Source organism: Urocampus carinirostris, chromosome 14 (genome assembly GCF_059441175.1).
Source record: "Urocampus carinirostris isolate Australia breed hairy pipefish chromosome 14, RoL_Ucar_1.0, whole genome shotgun sequence".
Lineage (NCBI taxonomy): Eukaryota > Metazoa > Chordata > Actinopteri > Syngnathiformes > Syngnathidae > Urocampus > Urocampus carinirostris.
The window spans coordinates 37209920-37236720 of record NC_142362.1 but is presented as its reverse complement, the minus strand read 5'-3'; the positions used below and the strand labels follow the sequence as shown (position 1 = coordinate 37236720).

At 40.0% G+C, this 26801-nt stretch overlaps 1 protein-coding gene across 2 annotated transcripts in view; it reads left to right on the top strand.

The window, feature by feature from the left end:
• Positions 1-26801, top strand: part of LOC148353352 (contactin-associated protein-like 5) — a 303332-nt gene that overhangs the window by 125655 nt on the left and 150876 nt on the right. For both annotated transcript variants that reach the window (XM_088352165.1, XM_088352163.1), the window contains exons 5-7: positions 1217-1420; positions 3125-3309; positions 14366-14509. In XM_088352165.1, coding sequence (XP_088208291.1) covers positions 1217-1420; positions 3125-3309; positions 14366-14509 — 533 coding nt within the window. The remainder of the gene's footprint in view (positions 1-1216; positions 1421-3124; positions 3310-14365; positions 14510-26801) is intronic.

Below are 26801 nucleotides of genomic sequence, written 5' to 3'. Positions count from 1 at the left end.
AACGTAAAGCCTTTTTTTCCTACAGTTTCTACGCATCTTGTGAGCCAGTACTTTGGCAAATGTCGGAAGTCTCTACAAGCAGTCAAATTGTGTTAAATGGACAGTTTGGATTACTGTGCACACTCTAGTCAAAACAAGCAATTTATTAAAAGAACAAGATTAATTCAAATAGAAAGTGTAAAATACATGAAATGTCATGTCAATGTGCATTTTCTATGTTTAGTAGACACTCAAAACACGAAGATAAGACATCAATGAATTTTGAACTTGCATGGATAACAAGGGAGAGCCCAACTTCAGATAAGAATTTTCACCCTGATCTGATTCACCCGAAAGGGTGTGAAGATCAAAGAACATCATAAGATTGTCTGATCGTGACAATGATGTAAACTATTCATAATTGTTATAAAAACAGATAACAATGCACAATAATAGTCACACAGTTTTGTTTATGTATGACGGATGATTTACATTTGCTCGAAAGATAAGGTATTTTGAAACATTACGCACTAGAAAATAACAAAACATATAACACCAAGCTGTTAACGGTCAAAGTAACAATGGTCGATGTCTGTACTTATCCCACATTTTGTTAGGTTTCCCCTTCTCTAATTTACCAGATTAATGCACGTTTTGTCGGGCAATCCAGGATTCGTACAGGTGCTTGAAATCCTTAAAAATGCTTGAATGTTAATGTTGTCTTTCCAAAATTTGAAAAGTGCTTGAAATTTAAATGAAGTGCTTGTTAATGCTTGAAATTGTTGCCATGTTTCTTGAGTTAAGTGTTCAAAAAGGGTTCTAAACTTGTTTTAAGGTTCCAAAAATGATTTGAGTTAAAGTCTCCCTGTTGCGTTTATTACGATACAAATCCCTCGTAAGGTCCTTGTTTTTGTGCTCTTGCAACATCCCAGTTTGGGAGTGTTTTTCGATCGAGTTCGAGTCTGTCAACATTCACATACTTGCACGCGCTTCATTATTCAGTAATAATAATAAAGAAAAGAAGTTCTTAATTTGGCACAGCTGCTTTATTGAAAACATTGGAGAAGATGTTTTGTTGTGCCAGGATAATAACAAAAACTACTTTTAGGATTTTAGTTTGCTAATGGTCTTCAAATTGAAAGAAAATCATACCTAACATTTTTGCTACACAACTCATTGTCATGTTTTTCTGGGACGCCACACTGATGCAAGCGTTGCTCTTATTCCCCAAATCCAGAATCCTACGTGGCGGACTTTGATGGCAGAAGCTCCCTGTTGTATCGATTCAACCAGAAGTCCATGTCTACGGTGAAAGATGTCATCTCGCTGCTTTTTAAGACTCACCAGGCTGATGGGGTTTTGCTGCACGGCGAGGGCCAGCGAGGCGACTACATCACTCTGGAGCTGCATCAGGGGAAACTGGACCTCTATCTCAACTTGGGTGATGAGACTTTTTGTGTTTAATACATGAAAATGAAGGGGAGGGGATGTTGCATCTTTTAATTGTCTTTACTTATTTACCTAATTTACTTCATTGCCAATGTTGGGTGCGCTACTGAATAGCTGAAATTAACGATAGCCACTAGTTACTTAACATAAAAAGTAATTAAGTTACCCTGTGATTGCCAACACTTAAAAAGTAACTATCTAGTTGCAATTTAGCAAACATACTTGCATAGAAACAGACCCGTGAAACTGCTATGGGGAGTAACAGAGTACATGTAACAGAGTTATGTTATCTTAATTTAAAAAAAAAATGTAATTGAATTAAGTTGCAGTTACAGAAAAAAAGACAGGTATTATCCTATGACAGCTACTTTTAGTTAAAATAAGGATTATTTTGCAGGATTAAAATATTATTTAGACTATACTTCCTATACATAATCCGTTGTTAGACGAAGTCTGTCATAATTCCAATCACAAACACGAGAAAGACAGCGGGAGAATAGGTTTACTCACAGCGGTGTGCTGTCTCAATCAGTCGCTAGTGCAGGGGTCGGGAACGTTTTCAACGTTTTTATATTTGATGATTTGATCAAGTCAATGAAATACTAATAATGCAAAAGCTTGTGTCCCATTACAATAAAAATAGCAATTTTAATTTGTTTGCCTCCCGCAGTTACTTGAGATCGTTAAAACTCATTATGACCTTCATTTTTGTTTTAAATATTTTGTTTTAAACATTTTTTGTTTTAAATATAAGGTGCAAGCGGAGTCCTTTTGTGGGTTTCACTTAATACTGCAAACCAGAAGGATACAGATAGATTTACCATTGGCACATAGGGTGAGATAGAGAGATTGGGTAGTGCTTTATATCTGCAGGGATCACCCTACCCTAACCACTCACCCGATCAGACTGCTTTGGATGCTTGGGTGGCATTTTTAGGTGAATACAGTTTATTCTGTGGGTTTTCATCAGCAAGTTTATCAACAGTAAATAAATATTGGGCTTCCATATACAGAATTTTAATCGACAGGTGCAGCCGAAACGGGGTCTTTTTGTGCAACACCATGACTGTAAACGGTAGTTGGAACTGTGCCCTATATTTTCTGGACCAAACCAGGTTTCTACAGCGCGCTTCGTTTTTTCATGTACTGCAATTGGAATGACTAAAACATGAGCATAGCTCTCATTTTATCGTCAAGCGAGATGTACTCTTGAAAAGAGCCACACCTGGCTCGGCAGCCATACCTTCCTAACCACTGCTCTTGTGGTAGTCTGAAGTCTCGTAACCTTTTCTTTCATACGTCGAGTAAAGTTTTTGTTCCAGATAAATCTTGTATATCAGAATTCTATGTCTAGTGCTGCTTGTATAAAGATGTATGACTATTCTTAAAATTATTTCACATTTATACTTGTATAACACAGACTAGGGACTCAATGTTATTGTAGATATAATGAAATCAAGGACAAAGAAAAACATAATGCCACAGGAAGCTATCTCTGTACAAATAGAAATGAATTGTAACCTTAATTGATGCTAACACTAATGACCTACTATTTACTGCTGTGATAAAGGTCACTTAAACAACTCATCCATTCTGTGTGTTTTTTACACTAATGGCCAACATAGAGTTCATGTCACTGACCCTTACTTGCACGCTTTTCACTTGCCTAACAATTCGCCACCCGTTGTCTTTACAGACGACACTCGTCCCAGAATGAGCACCCCCCGTGTGGCCGTTACCGTAGGCAGCCTTTTGGATGATCAGCATTGGCACGCCGTGCACGTGGAGCGTTTCAACAGGAATGTCAACCTCACAGTGGACGCCCACACCCGCCACTTCCAAACCCGAGGGGAGGCCTACTCGCTGGAGGTGGACTACGAGGTTAGCCAATTAGCATTGAGTGCCCTAAATCGGTTTGTAAAATAGAGTGCACTTGATGCGTTTATCCCGAAAGCCAGAGCGTTATAACACCGCACAAGTGAAAAGTGGTTGGTGAAGTGGAATTCTGGGCTCTTTTTGGAGAATCGGCTCTTTCGGCTGGGCTCACCAAAAAAAGAGCTCTTCAGGTTGTTTTTGTTGCTTTAATTCAGGGATGTCAAACTCACTTTGGCTTCGGGGCCAGATCCAAGCTTTCTTTTCTCTGGAAGGCTGGATCAGCAAATGTCAACTTTTTGTTTAATTTTTCAGTGTTATGCTTTATATTTCAGCCTACATTAGTAACTTACCCCACATATTATGATCACATATAATATGTTATTCACCAAAAGGGTTTTTCATGTCAGGCATTGAATGTGTTACCTGCCTTATTTTAACAATTGAAGAAATACAGTTTTAGGCCTGCACCAGCTTACCATGCTTTACAAACTTAACATTGCCTTCTAGTAGCTGTTGAGAGAATTTGGTTTTTATTTATTTGAAAAATAAAAGCATATTTTTTTACCTGGAGACCCACTTCTTTTTTTGACGTACTCAGATGTATGGCCAGATTAAATCTTCCAACAGGCCTGATCGAGCCCATGGGCTATATGTTTAACGTGCCTGTTTCAATCCATACATTACCATTTATTATGTATCATTATGCATGAAATGAAGCCAACAAATAAAGTATAAAAAGAGGAAAAATAAAATAAAAATAAAAAGGGAGCAAGACGTATGGAAGGGTAGAAAGGGAAAAAACAAGAAAAAATAAGTAAAAATCTAGGAAAAATGATACAAAATAAGAAAAAGAACATAAAAAGCAAGAAAAGGCTAGGTAAAATGAAAAAGAAAAGGCATATTATCAATAATAATGTAACATTATGCACAAAATGAATTTTTAATTTCAAACATATATCCATCCATCCATTATCTGCACCGCTTATCCTCAGTAGCGTCGCGGGGGGTGCTGAAGCCCATCGCAGCTATCTTTGGGCAGTGGGCAGGGGCCTCCCTGAACTGGTTGCCAGCCAGTCGCAGGGCCCACAGAGACAGACAACTCACTCATTCACACCTAGGGACAATTTTGCCCGGCCAATTAACCTAACATGCATGTTTTTGGAATGTGGGAGGAAACCAGAGTGCCCGGAGGAAACACACACAAGCACGGGTAGGGCATGCAGACTAGTGGTTGAACCCATCACCTCAGAACTGTCCCACGGATGGGACAACCACTCAGAGGCTGTGCCTAAAACTTATATTATTCTAGTTAATTTAATAGCATTTCATTTCAATCTACAGAGAACTTTAAACTTATTTCACCTTTCAACCTTTATAAACGAATCAACCTTAAAGTCAAGCAACTCAGAATCTCTAAAGAGCACACCAAACAACATAATGTTAAAAAAATGTTGACTCTTTAGTGCAACAACAAATAAACTATTAAACACGAGAATACACTTTACATTATTTACATAAAAAGGCAAATTTATTTATAAAGCTACAAAAACAAGATCATACAAAATAATTGTTTACTTTTAGTATAATCTTCAAATGTAAAGTCATCAACACAGAATTCAGGGAGAGCAAATTTATATTGACCAATCACAAAATAAAATTAAATATCTTCTTGAATGGAAACGAGGTTTGATTGTTGGGGAAAATACTTTAATATGCTTGCATTTTAATGTTGTGTTTTCAAGGTCAGCAAAATGCTTGATAGGACATATTCTGGCTCGGCTCCAATTCGGCTCCTCAGATATATATATATATATATTTTTAAAGACATATTATCAATAATAAGAAAACATTATGCAACAAATTATTTAGTCATTAATAATTGTAGATGTTTTGCAGGATCCCTGAAAAACACATCACAGATCTACTTAAAATAATGTGTACAATACAAAAATATTTAAGCTCTTTATACACTGAACCAATTCAAATTAGACCAACAACACAAAATTCCTAAAATGCAAAACAATGAAATATAAATGATAATTATTAATTAGTCAGCGTTCTAAATACATGATAAGATGCAAAAAAATAAATCTTTACAATTCTATTTTAATCAATTTAGAAACAGACCATCTGAAAAACATGCAAATATTATAAATTAAAATAAGTAAAACAAAAATCAAAAGATCAATAGTCTCTAAAATTGAAAGACTGATTGCACCACAATGCAGAGTAACCAGTATCATTAAAATGTTTCAAAATTTGTCCTTTTTTTCTGCTTCTTATACAGTCAGAACTTTTTTCTTTGTTTGGCTTCAATATGGAACATAGTTATTACCAAACACCTATAGAGCCCTTTTCGTGTTTGTGTGACGTAGCCAAACTGCGCGTGCGTTGTTGAAGCAGAATGACAGAATTAATATCAGTTTATAGCAGCCCACTCACACAAAAATATTGTAGATCTTAGATAGGACAAGCTCAAAATCGAACAAAGTATGTGCTAGCAGCAAGATGGTAACTTAATTTTCGTCATCAAAGTCAACTGTCACGGTTGCCCATTGGCCTCATGTGGCCCCGCCCGTTTGGAGCCAGCTGCGGCTTGTTGCTTGATTAGCTTCCCTCTTATTTAAACTCAGTGCTCTCATTCACACCTTGTCAGTCCGTCAACGAACCTCTGCACCCACAAGACGTGTGTTTTGACTTCGTCCGGTATCCTGCTTGTGTATTCTGTCCGGTATAGTTCCCGTCCGTCTGGCATCGGCTCATGAATCTGGTATCGGTCCCGTCTGTCTCGTCCGACTCCAGTCTCCAGTGTCGGGTATCGATCCCGTCTTTCTCATCCTGTCTGATATCTGACTCCAGTCTCCAGTATCGGGTTTCACTCTATCAGTCTATCTCGTCCTGTTTGTTATCTGACTCCAGTCTACAGTGTCTGGTATCAATCCTGTCTGTCCCGTCCTGTCCGGTATCGGCCCTGTCTGTCCGGTATCTGCTCGTGTACCAGGTATCGATCCTGTCTGTCTGGTCCTGTCCGGTATCGACCCTGTCTGTCCAGTATCTGCTCGTGTACCTGGTATCAATCTCGTCGGCCTCTGGCTTCCTGTTTTTCCACGCCGGACTTCTGTCTTACTTATTCCGCCTAGCGATCGCCGAATCACTGGCGTTTGTGTACACCCGCATGGCTGCCCCATTCCTGTAAAATAAAGCTCGTGTGAAAACGTTACGCATCTGGGTCCTCCTCCTGTTCTGGTTCTGACATCAACAAAAGGTTTGATCAGCGGTGGATTTCTGCCTCTAAATGTAATGGAATAAGATAAAAAATGGCATTGAAAGTGCTTAAAAAGGGGTTGAACTTTGGCATGAAAATGGTGTACGAACCCTGGGGCCTGCTCATAGAGCCATTTTGCTCACGAATGACACATCACTAGTTGAAGTATTCCTTCTCAAGCACTGCAGAGGAAAAAAAGAAAAACGCTCAACATTTAATAGCGGGGGGAAAGTATAAAGTATGGATTGAACACCTCCATGCTCCTTCTGCATAATGCATGCAGCCGAGTGCATATTCAGGATCCCTTTAAAGCCTCCTCCTTTTAAAACTGGTCAGCCGGACATAATGCTTTCAACTCATGCAGCTAGCATTAATTAGCAAGCTAAAGCCGATAAAATCTGAACTGTTAAAAAAGACGTTTCAACTGGCAGGAATAAGTAATGGCTCAATTCCAAAAAACCTTACCTGTTAATGACAGCATTCGCCATCTCATTTATAATCGGACGCTGGAACAGGCACTGCCTTCCCGTAGAAAACTCGCCAAACGGCTGGAGGATTTCTTTTGCAGGGAGCCACTTCGTTTAAGTAAGCTTGGCTCGCATTCCGCAGGCTCACTCTAGACGGGCTAAGGCTTGAGCTCTGAGTTAAATTCTTGGAATATGTATTCAGGTGGGCTCTTGAGCAAAGCGGCTTGCAATAAAAAGAAAAAAACGGATTAAACTGGAGACTGTGACGTCTGTTTTTAAACATGCATGAGATGAGTCTGAGCATCTAAATCTCTTCGGTTGAACCTTTGAACCTTGGCATGTCATCACAAAAAATGTTCATTAATTAAAACCCTCAATTTACCAAGTATAATTATGAGTGCCTGGACTTTTTCTGTTATTTTGGCCATGAAGGAGTCAGAAATCATGTCATCAGTGATCTCATCAGCTGCACCGCCTATCCTGTGTAGGGTCGCGGGGGTGCTGGAGCCCATCCCAGCAGTCATTGGGCAGTGGGCAGGTTCCCAGCCAATCGCAGGGCACACAGGGACAGACAACTCACTCGCTCAGTCACACCTAGGGCCAATTTGGACCGGCCAATTCACCTGAAATGCATGTCTTTGGAATGTGGGAGGAAACCGGAGTGCCCGGAGGAAACCCACGCAAGCACGGGGCGAACATACAAACTCCGCACAGTAATGCCGGGAGCTGAATTTGAACCCACGCAGGAGGTTCCTACGACCTCAGAACTGTGCCGCACACGCGCTAACCACTGCCCCGCCGTGCTGCCAGTTATTAGTGATCACTTTTGGCCATTTCTTTTTCACAACAACACAAACTTTCAATATTTGGCTATATCTGCCATAACTATATGTTAAGACAGTGTAATAACAGTTTAAAATGAAGAACAAAACAAAAAACTGACTTGGATATTTGTGAATTACAATGAATTAGACTGAACAGGATCACAAAGTTAACATAAACTGGGAATATAAACTGTTATAAATATATCCAAAATAGTTTTTCTCGGTTGTCCATTTATTGTCAAATATTCTTCACCATGACCAGGGGTTTTATATGCTTTTTATGTGTGTGTGGTAGATGGGAAAGCCATTCCTGGAGGCAGAGACCCACATCATACATAACCCATCTGTACCCGAATTCATTGCCCATTTTAAAAGCAAAACTAATTAAGTAATGTTCAAAAGGATTATTATTTTTTTTTATTTTATTTTATTGGTTACTATCTATATACCAAAGCCATTTACCCCCCATGGGAGGTGGCTAGATACGAGAATACACTTACATTCACCAACCATTCATTCCCCTTTGCTTTTCCCAACCCAACACCGAACTTTTAGCCCACAGAACAACAGCAGAGAGCCCCAACAGCATACATTGGTTCACACCTATCCTTTGCATACACTCTTTCATCCATGAAACCAACCTCACATCCAGAGCAAGTTTCACCCCATCAATCCAGATGTGGGGCTTCCTCTCATTCTATTTTCCACCCTTTCTGCACTACATACTTTTTTAGTCAAACGACGTTCATCCATTCTTTTCCTATGTCCAAACCATCTCAACATTTTCATCAACCCTCTCAGCAAGCTCTCTCACCACACCAGTTATTCTCGTTACTTCCTTAATCTAACCAGCCATGTCACTCCCCACACACTACGCAAACATCTCATTTATTGGCTACAGATAAGAAAAAATGCCTAACAAAATGCATGAGATAGTATGCACTATTTGTGTAATTCATTGCCTGTGAATAATCCGTTGTCCCACGTGGATGCCTGCAGCAGACAACAAAATACTATTTTAGTAATACCGTGATAAAAAATACTATTATAAAAATGACAAAAATACAACACAAATACTACCAAAATGTTACAGAAATACTACAAAATAATTATATGAAAACACTACAGAAATTCTACAAAAGTACTACTATAGAATACTACAGAAATACTATTGCAAAACTATTGCAAAACTACGCATACGACTAGATACATCTATATTAATACTACAAACATACTACAGAATTATTACAAAAATACTCCATAACACTCCTTAAAGGCTTCTCTAAAATACTACTAATATGCAACTACAGTAATACAATAACACAAATAAAATACTATTGACGAAATATCTTAACCAAATATGAAAGGAAAAATACAACTGCAGTGATATTACAAAACTACTACAGTATACTACAAACATTCTACGATAGAAATACCTTGAAAATATTCAAAAAATACTACACAAAGACTCCAAAAATGGTGAGCATTTTAAAACCAATTGTATCTGTTGACTAATCCATTTGAAAACAAATATAATATAAAGAAAAATAACACGCAGGAGTCTCCATGTAGTTATTTATACATTTTTTAAAAATGGGGTCACAGACCAGAATGGACACAAGACTCAATTGCATGCGTTTCTCAGATTTTATTGAAAGAGAGTGAGAGTAAGGCTTGCTTGATTGCTTGATCTGGGGACTGTCGGAGAGCGGGAACGAGCAAGGCGGTAATGACACTTCCGTGTCGGAAGAAGACCGGCGAGACGGGAACACTCACTGGGTGAAACACAACAGCTCGCCACGATCTGACAAAGTTTGAACTGCAGTCGGGGGCTTAAGAAGGGTGTGGCCACCAATCAGCTTGTCCGGGCTGTTGGCGCCAATCAAGCTGCCACAGGTGTTCCAAATAGGGTAATCATGACAAAGGTTAGGTCTCCTGGATGGACCCCTGGGCCACATTTTAACCCAATGCTGCCCACCACTTCAAAAAACTGCCCACCCCTGCTTTAAAGCCCGGTCACACAGCCTTTTGCGTCTTTATCGCGGGTAAAATTTTGCGATTTTTTATTTTTTTTTGCCGGTTGTTGCCCGCGGTAGAAAATGCGCAAAACTGGCTAACCCGCTGTTTATCCGTGGTATGCCTGCAAAACAGACGCCGGGGACTGTTCCCCTTCCTCATCGCGTCAGTTCCACGTCATTTCCGCGTGTGGACCACGGGTATAAAAGCTGCCGAGCCGGGCTGTAGAAATCATAACCGCTCAAGACACAGTCCCGTGAAGATCAAGATTTCAAGCTATGGCACAGAAGAAGAAGCCAATATGTTATTATTGTAATAGTTTTTCATTTTTATTTTCTTATCTTGTTATAAAATGAAAAGAAATGTCAAGAAGTCAAAATGGATTAAGAGGAGGTCACTACGGTGACGGGGATCCATGTTCAACTGACGTGTGCTCGGCAAATCGCGCTGTATATACGCGGAGAAAGGCGTTTGACCGTCACACGCGTTACAAACGCTAATTCACGTGATAACACCGCGATACAGGCGCAGAACAAACGTGCTATGACCGTGCTCCACCCGCGGTTACCCGCTAAAATTTCGCATCCTACCCGCGTGTGACCACGCCCTGGCCGCGGCTGTTGCACGTCGTTCCGTGTGTGTACCGCGTCATTACCTCGTGTGTACCATGTTTGCCGCCCGCGGTTACCCGTGGTCTAAAGTTTTGAGCAGCGCAAAACTTTCGCGCGGCCAACCGCGTGTGAATTTCTTGCCGCGTGTAAAGCACTGCTGTATCTCGTCTGTATCGCGATCTCAAAGCGTCCAACAGTGTCTGCTTCACGGGCAGAAATTTCTGCCCGTGATTCAGCCTCGATACGCCCGTGAAAGGCTGTGTGACCGGGCCTTTAAATCTACAATATTTTTGTGTGAGTGGGCTGCTATAAACTGATATTAATTCTGTCATTCTGCTTCAACAATGCACGCAGAGTTTGGCTACGTCACACAAACACGAAAAGGGCTCTATAGGTGTTTGGTAATAACTACGTTCAATATTGAAGCCAAACAAAGAAAAAAGAAAAAAGTTCTGACTGTATAAGAAGCAGAAAAAAGGACACATTTTGAAACATTTTAATGATACTAGTTACTCTGCATTGTGGTGCATTCAGTCTTTCAATTTTAGAGACTATTGATCTTTTGATTTTTGTTTTACTTATTTTAATTTATAATATTTGCATGTTTTCAGAGAGTCTGTTTCTAAATTTGTTAAAATAGAATTGTAAAGAGTTATTATTATTTTTTTGCATTTTATCATGCATTTAGAACACTGACCTAAGGACCCAGTCGTGTGTCATCAGGGTGAACAGCCGGGGGCTCAGGACACAGCCATGGGGGGAGCCCGTGCTGAGGGTGATGACATCGGAGATGTTCTGACCAAGCCGCACTGACTGGGGTCTGTCAGTGAGGAAGTCCAGCAGCCAGTTCCGCAGGGGGGTGTTGAACCCCAGGAGTCTCAGTTTGTCTACCAGGTGTTGTGGGATGATGGTGTTGAATGCTGAACTGAAGTCCAGGAACAGCATCCGCACATGGGTGTTCTTCTCCTCTAGGTGTGTCAGGCTCAGGTGAAGAGCAGAGGAGATGGCATCCCCGGTGGAGCGGCTTGTCCAGTAGGCAAACTGAAAGGGTCGAGTGAGGAGGGGAGACTGGAGGTGATGTGCTCTTTAACCAGTCTCTCAAAGCAATTCATTATGATAGGAGTCAGTGCAACAAGCCGGTAGTCGTTCAGTGATGAGATCTGGGGATTCTTTGGCACTGGGATGATGGTGGCAATCTTGAAACATGATGGTACCGTGGCTTGGTCTAGCGAGGTGTTGAAAATGTCTGTTAGGACACAAGCCAGCTGATCGGCGCGCTCCCTAAGGACCCGCCCTGGAATGTTGTCAGGGCCTGGAGCCTTCTGTGTGTTGACCCTACTCAGGTTCTTCCTTACGTCAGTTGAGTCCAGGAGGAGTGCTCTTTCGTCCTGATGTGGAACCGCTTTCACTGCAGGGGTGCCATTTTGTGCCTCAAACCTCCCAAATAAGTTGTTGAGGTCGTTCAGGAAGTCCATGCTAGTGTTCCCCACTGGGGCGTTGGTTGGCTTGTATCTGGTGATGGCCTGAATGCCTTTCCACATATCCCTGGTGTTGGTTGTGCTGAGGAAAAAGTCCTGGATTTTTTGACTGTGTGATCGCTTTGCTAGTCTGATAGCACGGTTCAGGTTGGCCCTCGCAGATAGAATAGAAAAGAATGCACACAGAACGGAATGTCGATACACCTGACCCGTACAGTTAAACTGTAGCGAGCCGATGCAGCCGCAGCCAAAAAGGTCGCAGCCATTTTAGTTATTAGGTGACCAAACCCCCCCAATTCCAACCCCTCATGCCAACCGCCAAGCAGGGAGGCAATGAGTACCAATGTTGTAAGTCTTAGGTATGACTCGGCCGAGGCTTGAACCAGCGACCTCCCAGTCCCGGAGCAGGCGCCCTACCATCTAGGCTACCAAGCTGGTCTCAGATGAGATCTCAGTGCCTCCTCATCACCAGATTTAAAGGCAAGGTTCCGTGCCTTTAGCAATTTGCGTATCTCAGCAGTCATACAGGGCTTCTGATTGGCACGGGTGCAGATGGTTTTGGTGTTGCTGACGTCCTCTGCGCATTTACTGATGTAGGCTGACACAGACATGGCGTACTTTTAAACAGTAGGAAAATAATACTTAAAATAAACAAAATGTAAAGCACTGCCTGTTGGTTGGAGCGTGCGCGGCACTGTTCTGAGGTCATTAGATCGAACCTTCCCCAGTATGGGAAAGAAGCTTTGTCTTATAGACATCATTCCACGCCCCCTTATTCAAAAACACACTAGCAACACACTCGCAAAGTAAAGTTTATGTGCAGTAGCTCGGTTTCCTTCTCTATCGGACTGCTCGATTGCTTTTAGCTTGAAAACTGCGTCACGTGCCTTTCTTATTGCAATTTACATGGTGAGGATATGTCTATGCTAATTTAAATTGTGCACAAGCCAAGAAGTTGCAGTCTTCCTCGGTGCATGTATTCCACTGGTCTAAATCTTACCTTTTGTACTCGAGTGCCGCTGGCGGCTGTTAGAAAAATATATACATAAATTGGCCGCATCACTGAATAAGCCGCAGGGTTGAACGTTAGGGAAAAAAGTAGCGGCTTATAGTCCGGAATTTACGGTACTTGAAGGGGTAAAAAACACAAATAGTTAGATTGAAAAAAATATACTTAGAATGAATCAAGTTCTAGGCATACAAAATAGGATTTGTCTGTGTTCGCATTGAAATGCTTTTGTAATGGTAAGATTAAACAATTCTTTAACATTTGACAACAATTGAGCATCCTTTTGAAGTAACTGTCATTTAATAATTATATTTTTCTGAAATGATTACAGAATTTCAGAAGAATTTGTTATTTTAATATTAATGTTTGTTCTAAAAATTAATTACTCAAAGTGTTGGCAATGAATGTATTCAGCGATTTGTTGTGTCGGGTGATTTATGCGTCACTCAGCATGTTAATTCAGTGCAAATAAGAGTGCACTGAGTTTTGTTGTGACGTTGTAGTATAGTTGAGTTGTTGTTGAGGGGACATGCTTGCATTACCACTCTAATCCAGCAGAGAGGAAACAAGATCGGATTTTGTTGTGCAACGTCCTCATGCCCCATGACGAATTTGTAGTAGCACTTTGGTCCAGCAGAGGGCGCTTGGAGACTATATTTTGATGGATGAGGTCCAGTACAGAGATCCCTTGGTTTTTGCGGTTATTGGGGAAAAGAACCCCCCTTGAAAAGGGAAAATCCGCGAAATCCTTGGATTTTGGATTGTTTTGTTTCATAGAATATTCTGCTGTGTTGTGCAGTTTTTTTCTAATATTTGAAAAAAGAGGAGGAAATTTAAAATATGTTTTTAAAAGTCCTATTCATTCATACATCAGGGAAAAAAAAATAATCGACCGAATCATCGATTATTAATTAACTAATTATTAGTTGCAGCGCAGGCGGCACGGTGGATGAGTGGTTAGCGAGTCCACCGCATATTTTTGAGGTCATGGGATCAAATTTAGCTGCCAGCCTTCCTGTGCGGGGTTTGCATGTTCTGCCCATGCTTGCATGGGTTTCCTCCAGGTACTCCAGTTTCCTCCCACATTCCAAAAACATGCATGTCAGGTAAAATAGCTGGTTCAAAATGTCCCTGGGTTTGAATGAGCGAGTGAGTTGTCTTACTCTGGCAACCAGTTCACGGTGTCCCCTTTCCACTGCCTGAAGATAGCTGGCATGGGCTCCATCACCCCCGTGACCCTACTAAGGATAATGGATAATAGATGGATGGATAGTTGCGGCGCTACTTCTTTCTAATTTTATTTAAAACCCCTCATCTGCCCCAACTGAATACATGCTTCCATTTGAGAACCACTGACTGAGATTTGCATTTCTCCCCATATCTTTGTCACAGTTTAGCTTTGGTGGCATCCCACTTCCTGGAAAACCTGGAACGTTTCTCAGAAAGAACTTTCATGGCTGCATAGAAAACCTTTACTACAATGGCATCAACATCATAGACCTGGCCAAACGACGCAAGCCACAGATACACAGTGTGGTAAGTTGTAATTGTATTTATTTGTTGTTGTCATGTCAATATGCTGGTGACTGTTATTGAGATGCCCTTTAAGATGAATATTTTTCCTTTTTAGCAAAGCTGCTGTTCTGCTTTCGTTTTGTGTTTGTGGAACACAATTTACCAGCAGCTTAACTCCTCTCAGAACAAAGTTCCACTTTAATCCAAAACAGAATAAACCTGAAACATACAATGAAAATACATTTAGTCTGACAACAAACCACCACACATTTAACTGACCAAATCCACAAATTAGCAGTTTCAATTAGCAATCTACAAAATAATATGCTTGAAAATGTACAGAAGATTGGGTTGAAGCAAAAACAACAGAAGGAGATGGATGTTGGTGGTAATAATCCCATGTGTCAATTAGAATGTTTAAAGGTGCTGTGCAGAATTTGAAACGTTGTTACTGTCTGCCACCATCTCCTGGCTTAGTCATGATCGCAGCCTCAGGCAGTTCATTTATCAAGTGCGCGCATATACTATATACAGTTAAATAAACTCTTCTTTCTTCATCTTTTTGGGGTTTGGGTTGGCGTTTTAGACTGTATTTGAGAAAGATTTTTCTCACTTTTACCACTTTGATGCTACACGAACAAAAAACTGCAATTACAGGCAAAAAGTCACTCTCCAACCCCTTTGCCTATTTACTAAGTTGTTGCGTATCCTGGACCAACAATGCTAAAAGATAAAGGCACATAGGTGTGATGGAAAATAAATACAAAGGCTCTTAAAACCCAGTTGGGCATTGTTAATACATACCTAATAGAAAAAATACAACATCTTGAACTTTTTAAGGCCACCTCAAACGATGCACCACACCTTTTAAAAGACTGAACCAAGATGTATGTAACATCAATTATTTTCTGAAAGTATTTTTCAAAATGAATATGGAAAACCTACTTAATTTCAAATTAACTTTTCCTGGGGGTAGAAAAACTGCGGCCTGAGTCAATTGCAGCAAATATAATATTGGAGTACTGCAGAGGTAAATCCTGGGACTACTATTTTTTTTCTTCCAGGTTCTCTTGGGCTGAGAAATATTGTGGCTTCACTTATTTTAAACTTGTTTACACAAGCAATATTAAGTAGATGGAGACAGGCTAATCACCTAATATTTTACCCCCGTTTAATTGCTTGTCCAGGAGTTGAGAAGAGCTTTGAATGTGAGAGGTACCGTATTTTCCGTACTATAAGGAGCTCCTAAATTTTTTTCAAAAGCTGACCATGCGCCTTATTTATGGATCAATATTAAGTCGCAAAGTCTTGCAACTAATGCAGAAACCGCCGACTATATTTTCCCCCGAACGCGAAGTCGACCGCGGTGTATGCTGGGATTTATTTACCGGCGTTTCATTGGCTAACCAATGTGTCAATCATCATTTGAATCGATCACTATTGGCTAAAGTTATTCGGAGGTCAAGGGGTGGATCCTTTTTATCATTTACAGGCTGACATAGGCTTAAACGGCAAAACAAAGCCTACAATTGGCCAAAAAAGATGTGTCAATCATCAGTTGAATCGATCACTATTGGCTAAAGTTATTCGGAGGTCAAGGGGCAGATCCTTTTTATCATTTACAGGCTGGCATAGGCTTGAACGGCAAGACAAAGCCTGCAATTGGCCGAAAAAGATGTGTCAATCATCAGTTGAATCGATCACTATTGGCTAAAGTTATTCGGAGGTCAAGGGGCGGATCCTTTTTATCATTTACAGGCTGGCATAGGCTTAAACGGCAAAACAAAGCCTGCAATTGGCCGAAAAAGATGAATGTGAATAGCACGTGGTTGACGGCGTAGACGGCATTTTTTACTATTCTGTATTTGAAAATATTTTATTCTCCTGGATATTACTACACTCACGGATATAAGAGGACCATGGCTGCACATTATTATGAACACAACGACTTCGGTGAGCTACTCCGGCTAAATATTATCCCTGTATCTTGTTTCAGACTGAACTCGATGTTTCTGTGATAAGCGGTGCAGATAATGGATGGAATGAAGTGTCTATTTTTAAATTAAACTCAATTCCAAGTGTTTGTTGTCATATACACAGTAAAGTTGCGAGCGAAAAAGAAAATAGAAACTAAGGAATGGTTGGCATTTCTTGAATCCCAAGACTTTAACCTTCCGAATGATGGAACGATGCATTTGAGTGACATCGTACGGACACCGCTTCCGCACGTGTTCTCGACACTTATTTGCGTCTTTGCAAGCTTTCGGAATGTTAAGGGGGTAATAAGTTTAACTGAACTATCTGACTGTTTTGTCGACGTTCCCATTGTAGCGCCTTATAATCCGGTGCGTCTTATGTATGTCAAATATAGGACCAAAAACTATCCTGCGCCTTATAGTGCGGAAAATACGGTAATCATTATGCAAAAAAAGGTTACATTGTTAATGATAAGGGTCTTTGCAAAACATTACCTAAAGTAGTTTACAGCATTTGAATTGTCCATGTTTTGTGAGAGAAGAGTGAGAAAAAAAAATATTATTTTGAATTAACTTTTCTTCATTTTTATAAATAAATTAATAAATAAATGCATGAATACATAAATAAATGCACTTGTTTGGTGTCTTAGGTACATTTTTTAATTGTTTTGTTTTATTTATTTTCTTGATACCTTATTTGTAAAATGTAAATGTAAAATGTTTTTGCCATCGTTGGTCAAGTATTGATTCCATTTATAAAATCGGATTGAATAATGACAAAATATACATTATGATTTTATGCCAGATCTTGAATTTCATATAATGTACATAAGGACACTTATGGACAACTATTCGTAGCTCTTGTACAATTAATGATATTTAGCGGCTAATTGTCATCGCTTTATTGCTTAAATCTACTTACAACTTAGACCAGTCTTCTACTAATCCTTTCTAAATATGTTCCCCTATTTTAGCTGACATTCTATGTATCCTATTTTTCTCTTTTAAGTCCTTATTACCTGCTTATCCTGGAGTGCCTTATCCAATAGAATTGTAAACAATGTTCACTACGTTGTTACAAATGACAATAAAGAGTCTCTTAATTCTAATTTTAGACTAAAAATAATATTGAAGGATAATCAATTGTAATATTGATGGAGCCTCTAAAATGCTACCTTTTTGCAGTTTGTTTTGGTGAACACATTGACTGGTTCCCCCTGGACACTGTTTGACTGTCAACATATTATAGCCTATCACAGTTGCGCACTTCTAATCAGCAAGCGCAAACACGCACGCACGCACGCACACACACACACACACACACACACACACACACACACACACACACACACACACACACACACACACACACACACACACCAAGCCATCCACAAACTGCCCCCGTGATATATTTTGCTGTTTATTGTCTGCTGCAGACCATAATGCATGCACGATGATAATCCGGCAAGTATTGAAACCGTGAAAAGTTAACCAGGACACAGCGTGGGAATACTGTTCCGCCAAAGCTTTGGATCTATTTGAAAATACACTTGTTTATTTCTTTAACATTAACTCATTAGCTAAACATACAATTAGGATGCCGTAGTGAAATCACTTGAATAACTTTGGGGTGGAGAATTATTTGAATAGGGAATTATCTCCACAGCGATGAAGATATTTAAAGGGTAAATAAAAACAGACAGTAACCTCTGCAAATCTTCTCACGCCATCTTGGATGAGCAAACCCTCGGCCTTTAAAGTGTGATTGGAGCATTAAAAGTCCCTTACTGACAACAAAAGCAGGGAGGCGGAGAGAGAGCAGCTGCCATTATGGGAGCTGTAATGGAATTTCAATGGGACCATCTCCCTGAGGTTGATGGAAGAGAATCTCATTGCAAGTCAAGGAGCTGTGATTGCTCTGCTCTGCTCTACCCTGCGGCCGCCGATAAGGCCAAAGCCCACATCGCTGCCTGCGGTCCGTGGCCCATCCCGACACGATGCTCCAAACCCAGTTTAAATTTAACTCATTTTGGCTACATGTTCAGTAATGAGGTCTTTTGGGGGAGTTCTGTAGGGATTTTTGGGTGACTTCAGGGCAGTTCCAAATGGAATAGCTGGGTATATACTCATTGATTTCATTCAAATGACTGCTGTTGGAAGCAAGGTAGCATATGTTTTCACCCCAAAATTATGTAAAAAAACAAAACTTACCACTAAAACGGCCTTGAGTGTCCACCCTTCTCAAAAATCAAAAACAAAAAAGACCTATTTGTTTAAGTGTATCTGTTGATGCACAATAACTAGTGTATACCTGTACATTGTGTACATGTTGGCATATATGAAATCTGTACATTTACTTAGGTCATTTGTTATTTGATTTGTTTGTATTCTTAAAGGGACAGTGTGTATGAGATAGTGGCAAATTTGTCACGTGTCAATATTTGAGTTATTTGTCTGTATTTCTCTCTTTCCTTGGACTGTGCCCTGGTGGATGATCTTGGGCAGTCCTGATGATCTTGGCCAGTCTTTATGAACTTGTGACATGACGATTCATCTGCAGTTTTTGCCTGCGCACAGTTGACAGCAGTTCTTAGTAGGTTCAAGTGTGCCCTCTTATGATGTTGAACACTGTTTCATTCGTCATGTGGGGGTTTTCGCTAAAGCCTTGACGTTTCCTGTAGCTTCGTTTCTTCGTGGTCTGTTTTTTCCTTTTCAACTTTGCTGTGATAGTCCATCATCCGCAAATCTAGATGAAGATGTAAATAGATAGATAGATAGATAGATAGATACTTTATTCATCCCCTAAGGGAAATTCACAATAACAATAACCAGTGCTTGACTAAGTCTTATCTTTTATTTCACTGCAGTGTTCTTGTCCCCTCAAATGGGTTTTTGTATGGCAAGTGTGGATGTTGTTTGATATATGCTGGCCATGATTACTGCTTCTGACCCCTCTTCTGATCTTAGAGCTCCAACATATCTATTGGGTGTCAGGTTCAAGGTCTGGGTGGTTGATTGTTATGTTTGTGGTGATAATTTTGGGTTCTTGGTCATGGTTTTTGTTTTTTCTGTGCTGACTTCCATCCCATACTATGTTGATGCCTTGTCCAGGAGATTGACTAGATATCTGAGTTCCTGTTCTTCTCTTGCCAGTGGGGCATCAAAGCTTTGTTTAGTGACATTATTTCCCCAATGCTGACTGTACTTTCATGTTGGTCGAGAGCTTCGGTCATGATCCTCTCCAGAAAGATGTTAAACAAAGTTGGAGTAGGACTGCAGCCTTGTCTCACACCTACTGTGGGTTGATGTAGGTTGCTGCCCTCACTAATAATCACAAAAGAACTAAACCCCAAATATAGGCGGCCTAAATTAGTTTTGCCTGCATGGTTACTTGGCTCTCCCATGGCGATGGGGAGTTAGCTAGTGTTAGCTATTTAACTAGTATAGATGCTTTGATGAGGCAGTTCTGTCACACGGTTACAATGCCTCTTTGGTGAAGTGATCTGGGCACATCGCTAAGGACCTCAGAGGCACCTGAATAGTGGATTTAAACTTTCAACTCTCTTTGTCAACCTGACCATTTTGTGTATTGTTACGTTCCTTTACTCTGTGAAAACCTCAGGCTCATGTCACTTTTTGGTGAAATGTCACCTGGTTTGCCAATAAAGAGAAAAAAACTAAATGTATCTTGTCACTCAGTAATATATTTTGCCAACCGTCTTTCAATGTAGTTGTAGGTGACAAGAACAGGCAATTTCAAGGAAAAAAGGGACGGAATGTACAATAACATGTATTTTTTGCTTAGAAAAACTGTGGGATTCCTAAAGAAATGGGACACCGGTACTAGTGCTCCAAATATAATTATTCTTAAGTGCAAAGGAGTTTTTTTTTAAACTATGTAAAATCCAAGAAAAAAAAACAGGTAAAATGTTGATTGTTGCTTGATTATTTGTGGTGCATTAATGCCATGTGCTAGACACTTGTAGGACCAGCAGAACAATGCGCTGTTTCTTTTTAGGCGACATTGTCTCGAGAGCCTCTTTCGAAATTGCACTCTTAAATATTACTGTGAAAATATATGATTTGCAATGTTTGGTAGCTCTGCATTACTAAGGAAGAGTACTTCAGAAATGAGAGCGATTGTGCTTTATTCTTAATATATGTTAATAACTCAGAAGTGCAGGCACCAAAGCTCAAATCTCATTTTAGAGCTAAGGCAAAAGAAAATATTTAGTGAAGAAAAACAGAGGGCTTATAGCAATTCCCCAAAGATTTAGTTTGGTTTGCATGCAAATACATTGCGATTATACAAATTCTGAGTGGGAATGTGTTGCACAAAAAATGAATAAAGAAGAAAGAAAAGAGTTTTTTTAACAAAATGAAACAACTTTAGAAAAGTAATAAGACATTGACTGATGCTTTTTAATCATTAAATGTTGCTAATGTTTTTACTATAAATAATCTGACAGTTGCTAACACAGATTATTTGCAGTTTGCCAAACATCTTTCAGGGTCTTATATACAAAAGAAGTTTGCTGTTCTTTTTCAAGTATCCAATTGTGTATGTTCTATTTACACAGTGCTATGATGGCTGACTGGTTAGTATGCCCCCATTCACTGTTCAGAGGTCCTATTCCGAATACCAGCCTTCTTCTGTAGAGTGCACATGTTCTTTCAATGCCTGAAAGGGTTTTCTGCAAGCACTCTGATTTTATCCCACTTCCCAAAAATCATATTTGGCAGATTGATTGAAGGGTAGAAATTGTATATATAGTGAGTCAGTAAATGGCCATCTGTCTTGGTGTGCCATGCAATTAGCTGGCAAGCCGTCGAGGGTGTCCCCTGCCCAATGCCTGCAATCACCCATGGTTAGGATAAATGGTTGACAAATAAATTAACTTTTTCAAACAATACAGCATTTTACTAGGACTATTTTTCCACTTTCTGCACCAGATGTCAGGGTTTTGGGGTAAATGGACCCATGTGGGGGAAGCAGAAACAAGAGGCAGGGGTCCTGAAAACAAGGGATTATATTCAATGACAAAACTAGGATCAAAGAAACAACTGAGCAAGAAAGCACAAATAAACCAACAAAAATCTCCAAAGAAAAATTCAGAAACAAAAAACAAACATTGAACTGAAAAAATGTATAAGTAAAGAAACCAGAAACAAACAAACCGTGGAGGTAAAAATGCGACCAGGGATGACAATGGCAAAAGAAGAACTGAAAAATGGTGATGACCCAAAAGCCGTAGGTGTGTGATAATTGATAATCATCACACATCCAGTTCGAACTCCGGTTGGGCCCCTCTGGAGGAAGGAGATACAGTGGAACCTCGGTTCTCGACCATAATCCGTTCCAGAACCCTGTTCGAACACTGATTTGTTCAATCACCGAAATAATTTTTCCCATTAAAAATAATCCGTTTAATCCGTTCCAACACCCTGAATGTTTACCATGAATGTTTAACGCAAACATGAAGCTAACCCAGGCTAATCGTACATTTGCGTTATCATAATCTTCCGTACGAAAGATTACGCTAACATGAACGTGTAAAAATAAAAAAAATCAGGTCGTTTACAAGTCCTTTAGCTCCCGGGTCTCCACAACAAGTTGTGAGCGGTTCATTGGAAAAGGGGCTCCGTTCCAACACCCTGAATGTTTAAGTCAAGTCAAGTCAAGTCATTTTTATTTGTATAGCCCTTAATCACAAATTAGCTAACCGTGGCTAATCGTACGTTTGCGTTATCGCAATCTTCCGTACGAAAGATTACGCTAACATGAACGTCTAAAAATACAAAAAAGGATAAAGAAAAGAATTATGAATAGGATTTCTTACCTTTGTGGTGGTCAGCAGAAGCCATGCTGTATTCCCTAGCAAGATCGGAAACTCGGACAACTCTTTCATATTTAGCTATTATGTCTTTCTTAAAGGCAATAGTTGTACGAACAACTTTTCTCTTTTCACCTGTCCTGCTTGCACCGACCTTCTTCGGAGGCATAATTAGGGGCTAAAACACTCCGTTCACCGATATTAAAAGCGAAAGCAAAAAGAAGCAAGTGCGCACGTGGTAACAGTTGGTCACTAGGGGTGGGGGCGATCTACACGATCTACACCCGTACGCCGCTCAGCATCGCACCCTATAGCGTACGCACTCACACATTACCGGCGTTCGAACTCCGATTTTTTGACCGAACAGCGAAGCAAGAATTTCTCGAAATTTTGGGTCGAACTGAGAGGCGTTCGAAAACCGAGGTTCCACTGTATGTCAGACCACGACAAACCACGTTAAGGTTCAAATTCTAAACAGAACACATGCAATACATTCCAGACTACAAGCCACCACGTGGTGATGGGCTGCTCTTTTCCACAGTGCATGCGCTCTGAATAGAAACTGTGCGGTGAAGTATGAACACATTAATGACACCCTTTTAGAAGATAAATTTATAGATTCATTTTAATGATGTGAGTGTTAATAACTAGACATGTTTTTGTAACTCCTTTACTCTTTAAAGAAGGTTAAATTCATCATGCACTTGTCGTCTTCGTTTTTTCTCTCTCTCGCAAATGTTTAAAATCAACACAGAAAAACCTTTTCCATTTTCATTTTTCTTGCACATCTCTTCACTTCTTTTGAAAAGGATATTGCGGCTTCTTAGAGAATGTGAGTTTTGTCCTTTTTTACATCGCAAAACATTTTCAAGGGCATCACAAGAACTCTCTATGAAAACAAGAACAGTGAAAAAATAACTACCATAAACTTCGGATTACAAGCCGCTAATCGTTTGCTACATTTTAAACATTAATTGTAGTGCAGCTTTTAATTGTTTGTAGCAACACCGTGGAAAACTGCGAACTGCTCTTTTTCACAACGCATGTGCTCTGATAGCATAACACAGATGTGATGTCTGAAAACATTTGTGATACCCTTCTATAGGAGAACATGATCAATGTTTCCCTACTTTATTCATATAATACATAACAGAAGCAAAACGGGAGGGTCAAAAGTACTTCATTTAATATTAACAATGTACTCACAATATTTTTACCTACAAATTAAGTCCTCAATTTATACATCCGAGTTGACAGTTTATTTATAAAAACGCTACACTTTTCTTACCGTATTACCGGCATCCATCTCATGTGGCAACCACCAATGACAACAACAGGAAAAGACATATCTGTGGTGCAATCTGGCAATATTCTCCACAGTACGGTGACCCTGGCACTGTCGTCTAGAAATATAGGGCTCACATTTCATGTGATGCAGCCCTCTTTTGCGCTTTATTTTGGCGCAATAGCAAATATGCGCTCGTCTTTGTAATCACCAACTTGAATGGTCATATGACATAAACAACTCGGGGGAGAAAAAAAAAAATGACAAAGCTAAAAAAATGTGAATACCTTTTTTTTATGGCTGTTTAAAACTGCGGCTTAAATCTGGTGCGCCTTGTACAAAAACAAACTTAAGGTTCATTCTTAAATTTTGATCAGGTGTGCTCTGTAGTCTGGAATTTACAATAAATAGTTCCCAAGTAGTTGCACAAGATAAGAAAACATTTCAGATTGGTTCTTAAGGGAGACAAATGATTTGCGCTGTCCAGCACAGGAGAGTTGGAGATAGCAGAAAATGAGCTTGGCCACTCTCCATCTGAATTTCTGAGAGAATGATCACATGTGGCTGATATCAAGGGTTCATGACAGTTTGAGAAATGCCTTTTCCAATACTGAAAATTAAAGAGTGACATAATGTGTTTAAGCGTGCTAGTTGGACTTGTTCCAAACTTCTTATTCTAATTCCACGTGGTTGTAATTTCGTCTGCAAGTTTCAATTCTCAAGCTGTTTTGAAAAGGAAATGTCTTACAAAAGCAAGTACCTGTTTAAAATATTTTGAAATTTATGATCAAGCAAAAGCATTAACATCCACAAAGGTAGAGAAAGATGTGTTGGCCCTCACTCCACAGGCTATAGATTAGCATTGCCCGCCTTTGTGCGTCGCTAGCGTCGATTAGCTTGATGGCTTCCATAAAAGTTTCCAAAATTCCTAACTAACTGGGCCGCGGGCCTGGCAGATGAAGGGGCGAGAGTTTGAAGCCAATATTGGTTTAAATAAGGCAGCAGCCATTCTTATCACCACACTTTTCGGCAACAGCACACTTTATGGCCGTGACGCCGCCCCGTCGTAACATTACACTGTGGCTTTGTTTACATGCCACTTACGTCATTTGTGGTCTGTGGTTTCTTTTCTTTGTCCGACAGTGCTGGCATGCTAATAAGCCCGTACCAACGCACGCATGTGTGGTGCGTGGACTCTAGAGCCACATTTTCTTCCTCCTCTGTGCTCTCAATCGTCCTCACAAATAGAATATGCAAATTTGGGGTTTCGGGCTCTGTACCTTAAATCAGGTTAATTTGTCGGGCTCGGGCTTATTACCTGCAGGCCAGGTCAGTTCGGGCTGGATTTTTTTTAGGCCTAATATTACCTCTACGGTATTTTTGGCAGGTATGGACAGTATGTGTGATTTTTGGTGAAATACCCTGTCATCTGTGATTATATTATGTATTTATAATTTACTAATGTAGGCTGAATAATAAAGCATAACACATGATTTGGAGTAGAAATTATTTTACTGATCCGGCCCGCCTGTGAGCAGAAAGTCTGGATAGTGCCAAACTATCAGCAGCTTCTTTCATTTTCAACAATGAATCAGTCGGCTTTTAGTTAAACTTTTGATCCGGCACTCGATCCATTTCACTTTGACACCCATGTTCTACAGCAGGGGTCGGGAACCTATGGCTCGCGAGCCATATATGGCTCTTTCTACGAGTATCTGTGGCTCAGAGACAGATTTGATTGCATGCAAAATTTCTCCATCTTGTCCAAAACTTGTTTCGTCTATCCTATTAAGTTACACGCAAAGCCAACCCGAGGCTTACTGACGAAGGATTACTTCGCAGTATATATATGGCACGTTTTTCACTACAATTTACAGTCAAGGTGTCACACAAAAAAATGGGGGAAAAAAAAACTCGTTTTAGCTGTACAACGCTAAAGAATCCTTTATATAAAAGTTCACTATGTAATCTGTGTTCAGTGTTCAGATACCTTATGATGAATCCACAGAACTGTAAATACGCCAAAACACCGGAAGAGAACTTAGTCATTTGATTGGGTGAGTGGGAGGGATGGGTGGAGCTATGCAAAAAGTACAAGCACTCCTTCCCATCTCTCGCCAAAGGTAAGCACATAAGGCTCCCTATTCTCAGAATGTTGTGACGTTTTTACAAAATAAATGCTTGCATCTGGTTTTGAAACCAATATGTATGATAGAAAAGGGTCAAAAGGAGTTTAACCGATCTTGAGTCATTGCAAGAAAGACAAGTTTAAAGTGGTCTGTTTGTTGATTTTGGGACAGGGGCTCTGGCATTATTCTCTTTTCATAATTTTTATCAAATCATCAAAAATAAATGTGCTGAAGACTAAGCTTTTGCCTGGGGCGCGGGTTTAGCAATTTAGTAAATTTGTCTCATAATATATGGTGTGGCTCTTTCCCCAAATAAAATTAATATTTTTTGCTTTTATGGCTCTTTGAGTCAAAAAGGTTCCCGACCCCTGTTCTACAGTATACTACACTAAAAATGTGTTCGTTAAAACTAAAGTTTCACCACAAAATTTATATTTTACCATAGTAAAAAATAAGATAAATGTACTTTAATTATCTCCTTTCAATGATGCTATTGTTCACCGACAGTCATTAGAGAGCGTTCTGATGAGCCCATTAAACATAACAGCAGCATAGATGAGGAAAAGCCTCTCAGATGAATCAAAGTGTGGAGATTTACCTTGTGTTGTAAATGACTTCCTCGCAGTGTATTACAGACAATAAAACATTATGTGGAGACGGCTTCTTTAAGGACGATTACCGTTTCAGCAGACCGATGTTGTTCCACACTGTTGTGTGCGTGTGTGCGTGTGTGTGCGTGTGTGTGTGTGTGTGTGTGTGTGTGTGTGTGTGTGTGTGTGTGTGTGTGTGTGTGTGTGTGTGTGTGTGTGTGTGTGTGTGTGTTCATTTTAAGCCCTGGGGAACAATGCAACTCTAATGTCGCTCCCTATTGACTCGTTTCTCAGTTTTGTTCTGTTTTACAAATAAACTTTTTTTGCTAAATGACTTTGCCAATGTGCTGTGGTGTAGACTCTACATTGTAAAGTAATGTCATGCCAAACACACAGCCCTCCACGACCTGCTCCTCATGATAGCATTCATTGTTTGTTGTCTGCTGCAGAACACAAAGCACAATGAAAATCTGCAAAGAATAAAAACCCTGAAAAGTAG